At 44.7% G+C, this 17,370-nt stretch overlaps 1 protein-coding gene across 1 annotated transcript in view; it reads left to right on the top strand.

Annotated features, from left to right (window-relative positions):
• Positions 1-17,370, top strand: part of CASC3 (CASC3 exon junction complex subunit) — a 300,787-nt gene that overhangs the window by 159,319 nt on the left and 124,098 nt on the right. The window contains exon 11 of the mRNA XM_086924376.1: positions 5,959-6,182. Within this exon, the coding sequence (XP_086780502.1) occupies positions 5,959-6,182 (224 nt within the window). The remainder of the gene's footprint in view (positions 1-5,958; positions 6,183-17,370) is intronic.

Raw genomic sequence — 17,370 nt, forward strand, 5'->3', positions numbered from 1 at the left:
GAGAGGCAGCAGAAGTAAGACTGCCGCGGGTACAGCGGCAGTCCTAGGCCCAATAGACACCTTCATAACTAGAACACATGACGCTATTGACCTCAGCATATCTCTATTGCAGCGAAGAGTATCGCATGACTTGAGCATTGCCAAACGCTCCTCTTTAGGAAGCATCAAATTTGCTGCTACGCCTGACAAATCTAATACAATTAACTCTGCTACCACTCATGATCCCCAAAATGACCCTCATACTTTAACAAATGAGGTTGATCTTTCAGTGTCAGACACTTCTACCAACTGTGATTTAAGTACTGACCTAGAAAGATCCACAGCCCTTAATGTGGCCTCAACACCTGAAATTGTGGAGGACACGCAGGAGAACGAACCAACTCATATACAAGGGAGAGCAATCCCGAAACTAAATAAGCAATTGACTTTAGTTATCCCTCGGGCCTCAAAGAAACATCAACGTGTGCGACAGCAGAAAAGTAAGGAGACTGCTAATGAATCGCACCAACTCCCAGGGATTACGGATTCAAACATAGGGGAGGAACATAGGGACAAGCATGAAACTACTACAGGCAGCGATCAGCTGATTGAGCGAATCGGGAACCTTCTAAGTATATATTTGTCACCAGTCGAAACCAGGCTTGCCCGACTGGAAAAACAAATTCAATCATTGATATCTCTAAATACAAACCCAGCATCTTCTGTTCCCCAAAATACATCTGTACCTCGAAACCCTAAAACAAATACTAATAAAACAACTATCCCTCAACCAAAACCTACCCTTACCCCAATAACTGTCCCGAAACAGAATCCCCACAGCAATAGCACAACCGTTGTAAATAAACCCCCAACATCTAACAGTTCATCTCTTACTCCTATTATGAACATTCAATCAGCCACTACTCAGTCAGGGAACTCTCACGTACCATCTCAACAAGGATCACAGACATCCACGCAATCCAATCATTTGGCTGCAAAGGCCCAGCAGCCGAAGACACCGTATGAACAACCATATAGGTCACGACAGATTCCAACACGTATTACCCTTCCCCCCGAATGTGGAGCCTATGTCCTTGTATTGGTAAACGTACCGACACTCAAACAAGAACAGAGTGAAACAACATCGTCCCTGAAAAACAAGATACTTCATTGGCTAAGCTTGAACTGTAATTTTCCAATAGAATGTGCCGGGGAAATTTCCCACACCCAAAGAGTAGGCTGGATAGGCCCCCTACGGAAAAAATTCGAGGGGGACTGTGTAGCGATCACCTTTAGAAATCCTCAGTGGGCCGAAAAGACACTAGCCAAGGCCCCTCCACCCTCTACATGGGAATTCAATACAACTCTTCTCCCATTAGGCTATTTCTATAGGCATTTATTAAACACAAATAACAATATTCCGCCTACCTCCATGAATCTGTTTCCAGAAAGGTCTTTCCCGTCCGCCTCTTACCCTCCCACTTCTTTCCAGAATTCTAAGTTTCTTTATCCAACAGGCTCGGTACAGTGGCACCAGAGCCAAACGCCCATACCGCCTGCTACCCATCCTTATCTCTCTGAAATCTCTTATCAAGAGAAGGGAGATAATCGATGGAGACAAGCGGCCCTTCCATTAGCTATTCCTTATAATATTCCAACCTACAATCGATTCAATGGTCTTTCTGGTTTAGACTTTAATGATTGACTTCCCAATTCTCATTCTACCAGGGAATCTCCACAACCATCTAAAACAGACGATTTTACTATCTAATTCACGCACCATCTCTGGGGAAAAAAAATCAACCCGGCTGTCCCCAACCTCTGGCACAGCTAATTGCTCAATAATAAATCATCATAATAGATACTATGGCGAGTGCAAAATCGGCTCCAATTAACTTGGAAGCCGCTGACCTGTTAGCTGATACAGGTAATCCCGTTGACCTGACTCCAAATACTTTGCAGATTCATTTCACTTTTTGGAATATCGCAGGAAGACACACCCCGATTTCCTGAGCCAGATCAATTTGAGCGGTTGTATCTGCCTTCAGGAGACTTGGGCCATAAGGCCAATACACATGGTGGGCTTTAAAACTTTCTGGTCACCTGCGAAGAAATCAACCTCTAGTAGAAATAGCGGAGGCTTAGCCACTTACATTATAAATACTCTTCCTGTGGATGTGGTACTCCCCCCTAAGACTAGATACGAACTTTCAGATTATAGTGCTAAAGGTCACTAAACAAAGCCTTTACCTAATTATAAAGTTTTACAACAATCTCTCTCACGCTGATATTATTACTCTTCACCCAGAGATCTCTGCAATATTACAAGAGCAACGAACTAAATACATCAAAAAGTCATGTACAATAATCTGGGGAGGAGATTTCAACCTTCACCTATGCAGTAACAGTGACAACAATAAGTGCGGTATTAGCGATGAGGCCGACATAAACCTTACGCACTTTACACATTCTAATGTGGGAGAAACAATGACCGAAATCATGGCTGAACTAGAGCTAAGTTTTGCTAATGAAACAAAGACTCCACCTGTTTCTTTCCAGCCCACATTCAATGGAAGAGGTTTAATAAGCCTAATTGACTTTATATTGATCTCAACACCCATAGGATTCACCATAGAAGAATTCAAGGTCCTTAAAAATCCTATAAGTGACCATTTTCCAATCATTATGGTTCTCGCTGAAACAATAACGAACAAACCATATGACATCATGACCGCCCTAAATCAACGTGATCTAGAATTAGGCTCCTCGAATGGCTTTACACTGAAGTTGGGCAGTATTGACAAGGAAGCAACAACCAAAAAAATAGTCACATACAATCAAACTGACATTATAAACTGTTTGGACCCTACTACACAATCAAGCGAAATTATAAAGAGCTTCCTGACAATTACAACAAGTATACAAAAAGAACTAACCAGGATGCACAAACAAAAGCCCCACATAAAGAAAGGTTGGTTCAATTCAGCATGCACAAAAGCATCCACACGTTTAAAAGAAGCTCTAAACAGCGACCATAGGGATAGAGCTGAAATCAGGAGACTCAGAAAGGAGTACATGGCTGCCCTAAACAACAGGAAAAAAGAACTGAAAGCTGAACTATGGTTAAGTCTTATCCAAAGCTCGGAATCAAAAAATAGTACCTTGTTTTGGCAGGTAGTTCGTTCCCCATTTCTAACAGACAAAGACAATTCTCCTTCAATTGATGTCGTTATAAGTGAACATGAATTGGTGAGTCACTTCACAAAAGTCTTTTCGAAAGATCCGACAGAAGATGTAGACCAACCTGAATCTCTGCCACACATTACCTATCCAATAAACCTCCATCTCTCTCACGAAGAGGTTCAAAAAGCGTTAAAATTCTCAAAAATAGCCAAAGCCCCTGGTCCGGACGGTGTCCCCGTTGATGTTTTTAAACATCTCCCGGATCTTTGGACCCCCCTATTAACCAACGTCCTGAACGCTACCATTGAAGTGGGCCTCTTAGACTCTTGGAAAACATCAACGTTGGTACCCATATTCAAAAGAGGAGATCGAAACAGTCCATCATGCTACAGGCCGATCTCCCTCCTGGACTCGTTGGGTAAGATGACAGGACGAATACTCCTTGAACGACTCCAGGAGTGGGCCACCGACCATAACATTATCTCAGACCTACAATACGGTTTCCGGGAGGGGCTAGGAACAGTTGACCAGGCCCTAAACTTGTCCCTATTGGCGGGCAAATACGTGGAAGCTAAAGGTTCTTCTTTTCATATGGCATACGTCGATCTCTCTGCAGCGTTTGATTGCGTGGCACACTCAACGTTGTGGAGAACTATTTTGAAAATGGGAGTTCCTACCCCAATCGTGGACTTTCTCCGAAAATTATACACAGGCACTACAGGCAGGGTAAGATTCGGGGTGAGGGGTGAGCTCACGGACACCTTCAGGGTGGAAAAGGGGGTCAGGCAGGGGGGTGTACTGGCCCCCTTTCTATTCACCCTTTATACTAACGGCTTGGAAGCTGCCATGTTACAGGGCAGTAAGGACCTCCCTTTAATAGCTCGTCGGCAGATACCAGCGTTCCTATATGCCGACGACGCCGTTATTTTAGCAAGAACACCAAATGAACTACAGTTGGCCTTGAACAGATATTGCGCCTTCATGGCAAGTCTGAACCTGAAATTAAATGCAAAAAAAACTTACACAATGCATGCGGGGGAGAAAAGAAATGTAAAACACAGGAGACTGCTTGCACAGGGTGAACATCTGGATAGGACTCCAACCTATCCCTATTTAGGGATTGTCATTGACGAAATATTTAAATTGAGCCCAGCCATCAATGCAAGGAAACTTTCATTTCTCCGAGAGACATCCTCGCTAAAAATCTTCTCACAAAGATTGAGGCAGCGACCACTCAAAGAACTGCTGCAAATATACAACTCAAAATGTGTAAGTACGGCAACATATGGGGCGGGGATTTGGGGCTTTGCAAATGTGGACTCAATACAAAAAATAGAGAACTCCTTCCTGAGATACTTGCTGGCGCTACCAAAAACTTGTTCCATCTATGCCTGCCATACTGAGTTGGGCATTGACTATATTACAGACACTATAAAATTGCAGCCAATAATGTTGTGGCGTAGAATATGGGTCACTGAGCAATGTCATTTGACTAGGGCGATCATTCAAGATATCTTAACATTGGATCACTCTAAGAAGATTAAATGGTTGTCCTATGTCAAAGCGCTACTAACAGATCTAGGATATAGGAAGTATTTTGACCATCCGTTATTGATAAAAGAAATCCCAAAAAAGAACCTAAAAAGGGAGTGCCTTGTTCACCTGCGCCAGTTACGTTTACTATCCGAGATCCATAAACCTTCTGTTCAACACTCTTTACTAGCCCAGACTGTGTTTACTGTTGAACCTTACCTGAACTTTAAATTAACACAGTTTGAAAAAATGTTGCTCACTCGTTTCAGATTTGACCTGTTCCATTTACTGGTTGCATTTCCAAAGCAAAATGTCTGGACATCCACACTTTCTATGTGCCCTTGTGATCTAGTGTCCCCACAAACAACGATACACACAACGTTATTCTGCAAATTCTTTACTGAACCCCGTAAACGCTGGATACTGCCCATTTTGAAATTCTGGGGTCTTCGACAGTGTCTCCCAGCGTATCTGGCACTTCAGTATCTCGAAAATGAAAACTATGCTAAAGCGATCGTACTCTACCTCAAATTTTGTTTACGTCACCGTATGAACTTATGAGTACGAATACATTGCAGTTTTGCACAAATGAAAGAAACTATGATAACAGGAAAGTTGTATGTTATTATAAATGCTGAAAAACCTACACAAACTGAGACGTTGTTGCTCTTTTTAAATATGCTTTTTTAACAAATGTATTTTTAAGTTTTTAACTTTTGAAAAATTTGTAAATTGCTCATTTTGAACTTTTATGGTGTTTTTTTGAAAACTAACGAATAAAGTTATTATTGAATTGAATTGAATTGACTTGCCAGCATTTCAAAGGTGTGGTTCAGACAAACTCTGCTGCAGCTTTATATTACAACAGTTTCACTCATGAACTACAACTGCACAGCTTTACCGGTGCATTGCCTAAATGTTAGATACGTAAGTGAGAGTTAGCTAAATAAACTCCATGTCTAGGGGTGAAACCATATATTGAGGTTTTGAAGCCTTCTAATTTCCTGACTGAAAATGAACCAGAAATAAATTGAATAATCAATTAGATGCAATTTTCTACAGATTATGCTCTTGGGTGGGTTTATGAAAGCCTCACACACCTGTTCTTATTTTTTTCTGTGATAATTGACCTTGGTTTCAATCCAGAGATGCAGACTTGCTTGAGCTTCTGGTGATATTTCTGACGTCAATGTGTAACGTCTTGAGTATGAGCAAATGATTCAAAACTCTGTTAAACTCAGTTATTGTCTTTTTCTATTGCAGGTTTACACCCACACCAGTCAGCTCCTCCTCTGACAAATCCAGGTTTATATCCTCCTTCAGTGTCTCTTTCCCCTGGACAGCCTCCTCCCCAACAGCTGCTGCCACCCCCCTATTTCTCTCCACCAGGTGTGATGAATTATGGGACTCCAAGTTATCCATATGCTCCTGGGGCATTGCAAGGACCACCGCCACCCCCCCCGCCTCATCTATATCCTAACCCGCAGGTATGTGATCACTAAAGAGGTGGCAAGTGCCGCATCAAACACAAGAATGTGGTCCAGTGGGAAATATTGTTGTGGCAAAGTGTGGTAGTATGGTATTCGGAATTTCTACTGAGTCCCAGCCCTCTTATTATATGTAGGTCAGCAAGTGAATTAATATATCCATTACATAGATCTGTGTTCTCTGGAGACCCTATTTCAATACTGATAGGTCCATTTAACTATTCCTTCTCCGAAGGTGCTTGAATGACTTACTGTTGGGTAATAGTAACACCTATTACTTACAACGCAACAAATGCATATGTTGTAGTAGAAAGTCCTTTACGTGCTTGTACTGATGGGCATTTGATAACATTTGTAGCTGTCAGTCAACATACAATGGCAGAGTTATTGGTAAATATACTGGGCTTGGGAACTGGATATTACTCCCTGGAACCTGTTTCTTCCAGCTTTGGGCATGGTGTTGCCTTTTGATTCATATTTTTTTCATTGATTCTCCCTTTGCATTAGATGGGGCCTTTAGAATCCTTGTGCCTCCAATCACCTTTTAGGTCGCACCCTACCAGACAGCGCAGCTGTCAAGTATGCGAAAGGCATCTTGGGGAATTTCAAAAAGTTGACCTGAGAATGCATTCTGCTAGTTGCTTGCCATTGGCTTTGTTAATTACATTTTCTTGCCTGTCATTTTCTGGATTGGGCCCTCCAGGTTCACGTCCTCTCTCCCTTGCCAAAACCTTATTTATCTATATCCGTCAGAGAGCTGCCTTTCTGTAAACAGGCCTGTAAATCTTGTTCTTATCTGGTCACATTTGCTCGGCATTCAGAGACTGAGTTCAAATGTCAAACTGCGTCTTCAAAGGAGCCTGGTGTTTATCCAAAATTGTATCTTTCATATATTCGCAAGTATGATTTTTCCCAGTCCTCATGGTGAGAGACCCACGGTATCAGTAATATAAGCAGTGTCAAAGCATTAGCGGTAAAACCCCATTGAAGACAATATACACTGGTAGCCAATTCACATTGTTTTAAAACATCCAAACTTCAACTAATCAGAGTAGAGACCCTGAAGCACTCTTTCTCTGCAGTGCTGCCATACCCCAGATTTCTTACCGCATGTCTAGGGTTAGGGAGTCACCCTGACCTCAGCTCAGTCAGTGTTTCAGATGCTCCACATTTGCCCTGTCAACTATCCAGCTACCCCTCAAACCTCCAAGAAACATCTGGGGTCCTGTGAATTTGATTTTGTGATTACTTTATCATGTCTGAGGGTTCCAAAAAAAGGCTGTTCAGACCTTGGAAGTCCTGTGGGAAGTCTGGGCTCTTCTCTGAAGACCCTCACAAGGAATCCTTATATTGCCTATTACCTCTGCACAAGCCAAAGGGGTGCAAATACTTTTGCACTTTTTCAGCCAAGACTCTCAAAGATTGTGAGGCTAGACTGCTTATTTGGTTGCAGAAGAAGATCCATTCAGATTCTTGCTAATACTGTGGTGGGAGCGTGTTGTATGCAGCTCTGTTCATAACATTTTTAATTGTGATTTGTAAAGCTGGTTTTGAACCTGTTTGCTTTATACTCGTTTTTAATAACAAAAACGCTGTTTTTAAATCATTGACTGCATAGCACTTAAAGCACGTAGATTTGCACGTAGATTTGACAAAACGCTTAGCTTTTCACTTATCTTAGAGGCGCGCTGACTCCCCGGTCCACCACAGCTTTCATTGCTGATTGATGTGGAGGGAGGAATAGCGCTGGCACTTCCTGGTCGTTCCACGACGGGCGGCCATCTTGTCAGGGTGTCGGTCTAGTCTACCAACCCTCCTAATCTACATAGCCCCTGATTTCTAGCGCAGCGGAGACGCGCAGCGGGAGCGCCTCTGACGCGCCGAAGAGGCGCCAAAGAGAAGCCAGTCTGTGCCAGTCCGTGACTGGACGGGGCTAGGGGCTCAGTCTCAGGTTGGTTACCCCTGTACTAATAAGTGTTCATCGAATGCCTATTATCACATATTCGGCTGCCGCACTCCACCATGTACATACATCTTTGCTCGGTGATTCTGTGTGCTACAAGGGTCAGTTCCTGGAAGGGCCCTTTTCCTGTAAGAACTGTCATTTTCAGAGCATGGAGGCTCCGCCTCGGATGGAGGTACCTGCTGTGCCTGTCCCCCCGGTTCCTACTAATATAGGTTCCCGCAATAAATGTTTACTGTGTAATGTCAGATCACTGCCTAAACATCACATTCAGATCTGGGATCTCATCTCAGAGGCACAACCTGACTTATGTTTCTTCACCGAAACTTGGCTAAAGCCTCACACTGCACCTACCATTACATTGGGAATACCGGAGGGATATAAAATTATCTGCCAGGATAGACCCATAAAAAAGGGAGGTGGCTTAGCCATTGTGCACAAGGATAGCATTATGGTCTCCATTCTCGAGCAATATTGCTCTGCAAAGATTGAGATGTTGGTTTTTAAAATCTGTACCTCGCCTAAATGCTTTGTGAATGGTGCTCTGATCTATCGCCCTCCCGGACCCATGAACAATTTTTCCAATATGTTATTGGAATTATTGGCCCCCCATGTTAATGGAGATAAAGACTTCTTACTATTGGGTGATTTTAATATACATGCAGAGTTAAAGGAGGAAAAAGATACCCAGGATTTTTTAAATGCCCTTTTTTCATTGGGATTCCTGCTCCGTAATATAGGACCTACCCATAGGGCCGGACATACTCTGGACCTCATCTTGTCCAGGTTTCCCGGAATTGAGTGCTCTGCCCCTATCGTAAATGTATGGACTGACCATTTTACGTTAGAATTCTCTATTCCTGAGATAGGACCTATTCCTAAAAGATCCACTCAGATTCCTATTAAACGGAGACAATGGCACAAGATAACTAACGAATCTCTGAGGGATGCCTTCTCTATTCAAGATCATGTCACAACGAACGATATCGATGTGGCGCTAGAAAATTATGAAAAGGCAGTAACCATTGCCATTGAGCATATAGCTCCAATGAAAACCTTTAAGACCCGCCCGACGAAAAATCAGGAGGTGTGGTTCTCAGAGGATTTAAGGTCCATGAAACGGAGGACTAGGAAACTAGAGAAAATCTGGCGTACATCCCATTTGGAGTCAGATAAAGGGAAGTATCAGACGGCGCTAAAATCATATCATAAAGCTATCCGAACTGCCCGCAAACAACATATCTCCTCACAATTAGAGGCGGTAGGAAATGCGCCAAGGACACTCTACCAGATACTGAACTCCTTCTTGAAGCCGGCAGCATGTGAGAGTGTTGACACTTCATCTCAACAACTTTGTGACGATACTGCCAGCTTCCTCACGAATAAGATCGATACCATCTATGAAAAGATTCATGCCTCCATAGCATTCATTGGACATGTTATCTTTCCCACTGTGGTCCCAGCGAGTAAAAAGGTCCTCGCCCCCACCTTCACTAATTTTCCTAACATCACTGTGGATGAAGTGGAGGGACTCATTACAACTATAAAAAGTGGGAGTCCCATGGATCAGCTTCCACCGAGAGTGATGATCTCAGTGAGGAGCATATTGGCACCAGAAATCCAAAGTTTGGTCAACCTCTCTTTGGACACAGGCTGTGTCCCTTTAGAGTGGAAGAGAGCCCAAGTGCGACCCATCCGCACGAATACCCCCATTCCTTGGGTTGACATGACCAAAATAGAGACCCATTTCCCTCTTCACATTCTTGGGAAAGCTCATAGAAAAGTATGTCAACAAGCACCTGTCCAATCACCTGGAACACACTGGTGCACTTGATCCATCTCAGTCGGGCTTTAGACCAAAATACAGCACGGAAACAGCATTGCTGTCAATTACCGATGATCTACGCATGCTCCAGGACAAAGGAACATCAGCTGTCCTGGTGCTGCTAGATCTATCGGCAGCTTTTGATACCATCTCTCATGAAATTTTGGTTGAGCGCCTGACTGAGACTGGACTAGGGGGCACGGCACTGGCTTGGCTAAAGAGCTTTCTTCTGGATCGAACCCAATGTGTCACCATGGGAGACTTTCGATCCAAGGAGACCAGGATTACTAAGGGGGTGCCACAGGGCTCTTGTTTGAGCCCTACATTATTCAACATCTATGTGGCCCCCCTGGCGAACATCCTGAGAGCCTTTGGCTTTTGCCCAGTGTCATATGCGGACGATACTCAGCTGCTCTTTCCCTTTGACCATCTAACTCCAGAGGTATTACACTCTTTCTCTGAGGGGATGAGAGCAGTTTCCCAATGGATGTCTTTGAACAAGTTGCAGTGCAACGTCTCAAAGACAGAGGTTATGCTCTTTGGTGAGGCTAAAATCTGCTGGGCTCCTGACTGGTGGCCTCTAGACCTAGGCCCAGTCCCTGAGCCTAAGCAGATAGTTAAGAACCTAGGGGTCCGTCTGGAACAAGAACTCAGCCTGAAGCAGCATGTTACCAACATTGTGGGGTCCTGTTTTCGAACTATAGGGCTACTACGCCGAGTTTTTCCACTGCTTCCAGACACTATTAGAAAGACCCTGGTCCAGGCGCTGGTTATCAGTCGTCTCGACTATTGTAATGGCCTCTTGTTGTCAGCTAATGAGGAGGATCTGGACAGGTTGCAGGTTGTGCAGAACACTGCAGCTAGGCTGGTGGTAAATGCTCCTCCCAGAACACCATCAAAACCTCTTCTTGCCAGGCTTCATTGGCTCTCCATCCGGCAGAGAGTCACCTTTAAGATCTGTTGTACGGTACATAAAGGTCTTCATGGTTTGGGTCCCTCTTATCTCGCAGACAAGTTTGTGCCGTATGTCCCTTCCCGTGCTCTACGGTCCAGTGATCAATTGCTTCTTATGATTCCTAGGATCAAGCGGGCAAGGCAAGGGGGTAAGGCTCTGTCGGTAAGGGGACCGAAGATTTGGAATGACCTCCCCCTCCAGCTTAGGCAGCTTGAAAATCATCTGGCCTTCAGGAAAAAGTTGAAGACGTTTCTGTTTCAGGTCTAGCTTTACAAGTCTCAGAATTGGATTACAGTTATATAACTTGTTCTCTGGTAGGTTTGGCAGTCATAAAGCGCGGAGATACTCCCCTGGGAGTCTATTCAAGCGCTCTATAAACACGCAAAATAAAATAAATAAATAGAAGGGTCATTTCTCCTCAAGGAAGAGGAAAGAGGGGGCGTCCTCCTCTGACAGACTTCGAGATCGAAGTCTCATAGTAGGGAGACCAGTTGTAAGAGGTCGAGGAGCAAGGATCGGGTTGGTCCTTCTCCCTCTCATGAAAAACCCTTCTCACATTCGTCTGCTCATTCTACTCCATTCAAAGAGCCATTGGCGAAGAAAACCCACCCGTTGATGGATCAATCAACTAAGATCACCCTGTTGACGATTGCAACATAGACTACAGCGACGACCAGAATGACAACCTTCTCCTTGTCCACGAAGACTTTTAAAGGTGTTGATGATGGCATGAATTTTGTCGACAGCTACTGCAGTACCATTACCTCCTCTGATGATCTTCCCTTGCAGAGGATTCCACTCGGGGCTATGTCGTAGACGACCCCGTTGACTGCAACAAAAGATAAGTTCTACCAAGAGTATGACATTATCTGTGCCCTACAACTTTTCTAATATTTTTTCTTTTTTACCAGTGCACCTGTTCGAAATGCCGGAGATGGGATGAAAGCCTTTCAGGTCATCCTATAGTCCAATCTCAGCTGAACATCAAATGTCAGGAGACTGAGGATGAAGAGGCAGAACAGGATCAACCTATGTCTTTCGAGGGTGATTTTTTTATTCACTGACAAGGGCCATCAGTCAGCCCAGAAGTGCAATACTTCTCCAGTATTAGGGGTGTCTTTCATAGATTCACATGCCTGAATCATTCCCTGTCGTCGGAGTGGGAGTCCCACAGTACATAAAAAAGCAATAATATGCCATAAATATATAGTAAGTACCAATAAAAACAAACCAGGAAGTAAAGTAGCCAAAGCTACAGTAGAAAAAACTTCCACACCTATGACTATCCTAGTCATTTTGTATAGTCCAAACTACAGCCAATCAGGCGCCAGCACCCACCAGAAGGTTCTCCCCAGAGGCTCAGGCTCTCAGATTTTCTCGCAAGGAGTGAAGGTAAACCAATATAGCCTAAATGCTTTTGAGGGGAGGTGGGCGGGTTGCATGTGAATCTATGAAAGACACCAATACTGGAGAACCATAGATTACAGGTAAGTAACTATTGTTCTTCTCCATTATTAGGGGTGTCTTTCATAGATTCACATGCCTGAATCAGAGTAGCTAGCAGTACATATCCGTGCTAGGCAGACGCCAATGGTAGTCAAGCTTGTCAGAATATAAGTCATATAACAGTGCAAACTGAAAATACACATATCATTTTAAGCATAGCAGAGTGCAATCATGTAAGCATGTGTAAAAACAGAACATAGGAAGCGTCTCACAGCAGTAAAAGGAGGTGGGAAACAGAGGCTCACCTTAGTTGAAAAGATTCCGTGGAACTGCTCGACCCACAGAAGTATCAGTCTCGCTGGTTGCCTCCAGACAATGTCTGGTAAATGTATGGCGACTGGCCCAAGTAGCCGCTCTGCAGATCTGCTGAAGAGGAACTCCAGCAAATAAGGCCGTAGATGATGACATTGATCTTGTAGAATACGCTCTAGGAGCTGCTTGCAACTGTCGTCCTGCTTGTGTATGGCAAAAGGCAATGGCAGTAGATATCCATCTCGCAATAGTCTGTTTAGAAACTGCCTGCCCCCTACGAATTGCACCGTAGGTGATAAATAGTTGGTCAGAACTGCGCAAAGTGGATGTTCTCTGCAGATAGAATTTAAGACACCTTTTAACGTGCAGCGTATGCAACGCTCTTTCCGCCGGTGTTTGCGGGTTAGGAAAGAATGACTTTACAATTATAGGTTCGTTTAGGTGGAAATCCAAAGGTACTTTAGGGATATACTTCGGATTAGTGCGGAGCATTACAGAGTCACTTGTAAACTGCAGGAAAGGATGGTGAACAGTGAAAGCCTGGATATCACTGACTCTCCTGGAGGATGTTAAAGCCAGCAGCAGTGATAGCTTCCACAAGAGATATTTCAGGTCAGCCTTGTGGATGGGTTCGAATGGGTGACGCACGAGTTGTGCCAGGACCACATTTAGATGCCACGCAGGAGGTGGACGGCGTACTGGAGGGAACATTCTAAAGAGGCCTTTAAAGAATTGTTGTATAATCCTCGCAGAGTACAGGGAATTGGTCCTATCCTGTCTACCTTGAGATCTCAGCCAGAAAAACCTTCAAGGTTGCGTGAGACAGGCCTGATCTTGCTAATTGCAGGAAGAAAGGCAGAATCTCCTCCGGCTTTGCTGAAAAAGGGTGAACCCCGGTTGAGCGACACCAGATGCAAAAACGCTTCCATTTAAGACTGTATGTCTTTATGGTAGCGGGCGCCCTTGCCTTGGCCAGAACCTCTTTGCAGTCTTCCGGGATGTTTAGGTGGGCGAATTCACGGTACTCCGGCGCCAGGCCGCTAATCTCAATGATGTTGGATCCGGATGGTAAACCTGTCCGTTCTGAATGCTGAGCAGGTCCGGGATTGGATTCAACTGAATCGGTTCGCACTCCGACAGAAGAAGGAGCTCTGTAAACCAATACTGGCGCGGCCATCTATATATCTATATAATGGAAGGGGGAGACTGCCGCATTTTAAATAATAGATTTAGCCATGGACATTTGATCCACGACCTTATGGCAGATGGCGGGGGCTGCAGTTTTGGGTCGACAAGGATGGCTGAAGGCGACCGTGTTTTGCCCAGAGGTTTAACCATAGGTCCTCCGTATGCTCTTAGGTGGGAAGTGCGTGGACAATGCCTTGCAGTCCATAAAATTGGACACTGAGACTGCTCGTTCACTAGGCACTGTGCAGCAAATGTAATTCAGTCTTTTTGAAGCAGAGGCCAGTTTTCTTCCCGGCTGTCGTTTCAACAGCCCAGATACTAACTTTACTTGCAGCTGGGTTTTCGCGCTCTGTACTCGACCCAACAATCTCACAGGCTTACAGCAGCATTTGCCTACTGTAGGCAAACAGCGACCAAAGTCCTTCAGCTGCAGGAAAGTTTCAAGACCATTCCAGGAGGCAATGATGTGAAGCAGGCACCTGCTGCCTCGGACCCGCTTAAATTCAGCAATCCTCTATCCCTATTCTTTAATCACTGGAAGCTTTTCTCTTCCGGCAGATGGGTATAGTCCAGCATGGTCACACAATGGAGTTTGTTCAAAAGCCTCCCAATCTCCCTCTGCGCAAGTTTCGCATAGTCATCTGGCAACTTTCATGAGGGAAATTTGATTGATTCTATCCAAGGATGCGATAGAAGTACCTCCGAATCAGCGCAACTTTGGATTTTATTCCAACTGCTTTCTCATCAAAACGAAGACAAGATAATGAAGGCTGGTAATGGATCTTAGACTCTTGAACAAGTTCATCAAGGAATAGCCCTTCAGAATTGTATCCCTTCAAGAGATCCTACAACTAGCATCCCTGAATATGTGGGACTCATACATTCATATCCCCATATGCCCGAAGCTCTGGAAATTTCTAAGATTTGAGGTGGCAGGGTGCCATTACCAATTTAAGGTGCTCACTTTTGGGTTAAGATCGTCTCTCAGAGTCTTTACCAAATGCATGTCTCAAGTGGCGTCTTTTCTCAGCTGTTCGGGACACTAGGCCGCATCTAAAAATGCAGCAACAGTTGGGATATCTGGGTTTAGCTGGTGTGTAAGGGCAAAAAGTTATCGATGATTATCCACCCATGGACCGGCCATGAATAAAGCCGGACTGGTCAGGACGGACCATTCGTGGGATCAATGAAAGTAGTCTATTTGCCAAGAGCTTGACAAGAATCTTGCTTTCTATGTTAATAAGTGAGGGTACAATAAGACTCACACCTAGTTGGAGGTTTATCTGGTTTGAGAACTGTGATTATAATAGACTCCCGCTTTGTCATCAGTAGGAGACCTGTCTGAAACCGCTCTAAATAGACAGTTAAAGATATGGGAGACAGCTCCTCAACATACGTTTTATAGAATTCAACTTTAAGGCTATCACTCCCTGGTGCTTCCCTGCTGTTTAATAACTCATTTAGTCACTCTAGCCGTTCTGGCTGACCGAGAAGCTGCCCTTCCGCCTAATCCAACCTTGCCATGGTCAGCCTACTTAAATAAATAGACATGTCCGCAGGAGCTGCCAGCGATTGTGAGGTGTACATACGCTGATAGAATAACAAATTCCTGTAATATATCCGTGGGGTCGTACACAGATTTCCCATCAGATGTGTCAAGACTAAACCTGATTCTCCAGTATTTGGGGTGTCTTTCATAGACTCACATGCCTGAATCATTCCCCGTCGTCGGAGTGGGAGTCCCACGGTATATAAAAAAGCAATAATATGCCTGTAATAACCAAAAAACCTTGGTAATAACCAACCAGGAAGTAAAGTAGCCCTCAGCTACAGGAGCAAAAGCTCCCACACTCATGACTATCCTAGTCATTATGTATAGACCAAACTGCAGCCAATCAGGCGACAGCACCCACCAGAATGTTCTCCCCAGAGGCTCAGGTTCTCAGATTTTCTACCGCACGTCGTGTGAAGGGAGTCTCCCTGAGCTCTGCTCAGTTTCTTCTTACTTTGGTTGGTTTTTTAACCTTCAAAGGATGTCTACTTCTAAATCCCTTTTTAGGTCTTGTGATTCCTGTGGAAAGCTAAGGCTGATCAAGGAGGATCCTCACAAAAAATGCATATAATGTCTGTATCCGATCATGAGGTGAAAGAATGTAAAATCTGAAGAACCTTCCCTAAAAAGACCCTCAGGGACAGAGAGGGTCGTCTTCTCCTGTGGCTTCAGAGGATAAAGGACAAGGATAACCCTGTTTCAGAGGTAGGGAGCATTGCCTCAGGGTCTTCTGTCTCCTCAAGGAAGAGAAAGACTGAGGTTGAGGTGGCTTCTCCTAGGGCGAAAATGTTGAAGAAGGCCCAATCCTCTCAGGATTCTGGTTTGCCTACTACTTCCAAGAAGGTGTCTCCACCTGTGAAATCTGCGCCCTCAGGAAAATCTGGAAAATCTACAGTTTCCAAAGCACCTGCTCAAAAGGTTTCACCTCAGTTTACACCTCGAGTCAAAGGCAGCCTCATCGTCGCCATCTCTTCATGTGGCCACTTCTTCCACTTCATCTGTGACTTTCTCCTCACCAAAATCAGCTATGGTGATGTCTTCAGCCTCCTCACCGTCGACGTTGGTTCGGGTACAAATTAGACCCATCCCGTCGACGAAGATAGTCCCATCGATCGTCGATGCTCCACTGTCGACGAGCTCTTCGTCGTCGACTCAGGCATCAACAAATTTCTTGCCGTCGACTAAGGCCTTACCGTCGACGACACCCTCGTTGACAAAGTTACCGTCGACGACACCCTCGTCGACGAAGCAGACAATTCCGTTGACGTCAACACCGTCGACAAAGAAGAAAACAACCTCGTCGACGAGTTGATCGCCGATGAAAACCGCTACCGTCGACGGGCGCTCCGTCGACGACGGATCTGACAACGCAGAGGGAATCAAGCTTGTCATCAGCATCGGTGGCTCCATCGACGCCTCCACTGTCAACCTGTACGGCAATGCAAGTGTGGTCAGCAAAAACATCCACAATACCTTTACCATCACCGGCTACCATTGCTTCGCTCCTACAGAAGCGTAGTTCATCCTCCACAACTTTGTCTCCTTTAAAACTGCCTGATAAATTGTTGGATTCTGAGGAAGAAGAATCCTACGAGGACGACACTTTCCGTGCGGCCAGGAGCCCTTCGGACTTGCTCATAAAAGTTCAAGATTTAGATCAGGAGGAGGAGGAGAATTTCTAGGAGCACACTAGTCTAAAGACTGTGTCTGCACCTGGCATGCAAATGCCTATGGATTTGTTCTAGAACCTCCAATATATGTTGAGCGATTATTATCGCAGGTTTCCACCTTCAAAATCGGGTGATTCTCATGTATCTACGGCAACTTTAGGACTTCCAAGAATCAGTTTTTCAAATTGCAACTGAAGAAGCACGGCCCGCACTACCTTCTTCACCAGTACCATCCCATCAGGCAGGGGGAGAAAATTCGTCGGAAGACGAACGAGAA

Source organism: Lissotriton vulgaris, chromosome 5 (assembly GCF_964263255.1).
Source record: "Lissotriton vulgaris chromosome 5, aLisVul1.2, whole genome shotgun sequence".
Classification (NCBI taxonomy): domain Eukaryota; kingdom Metazoa; phylum Chordata; class Amphibia; order Caudata; family Salamandridae; genus Lissotriton; species Lissotriton vulgaris.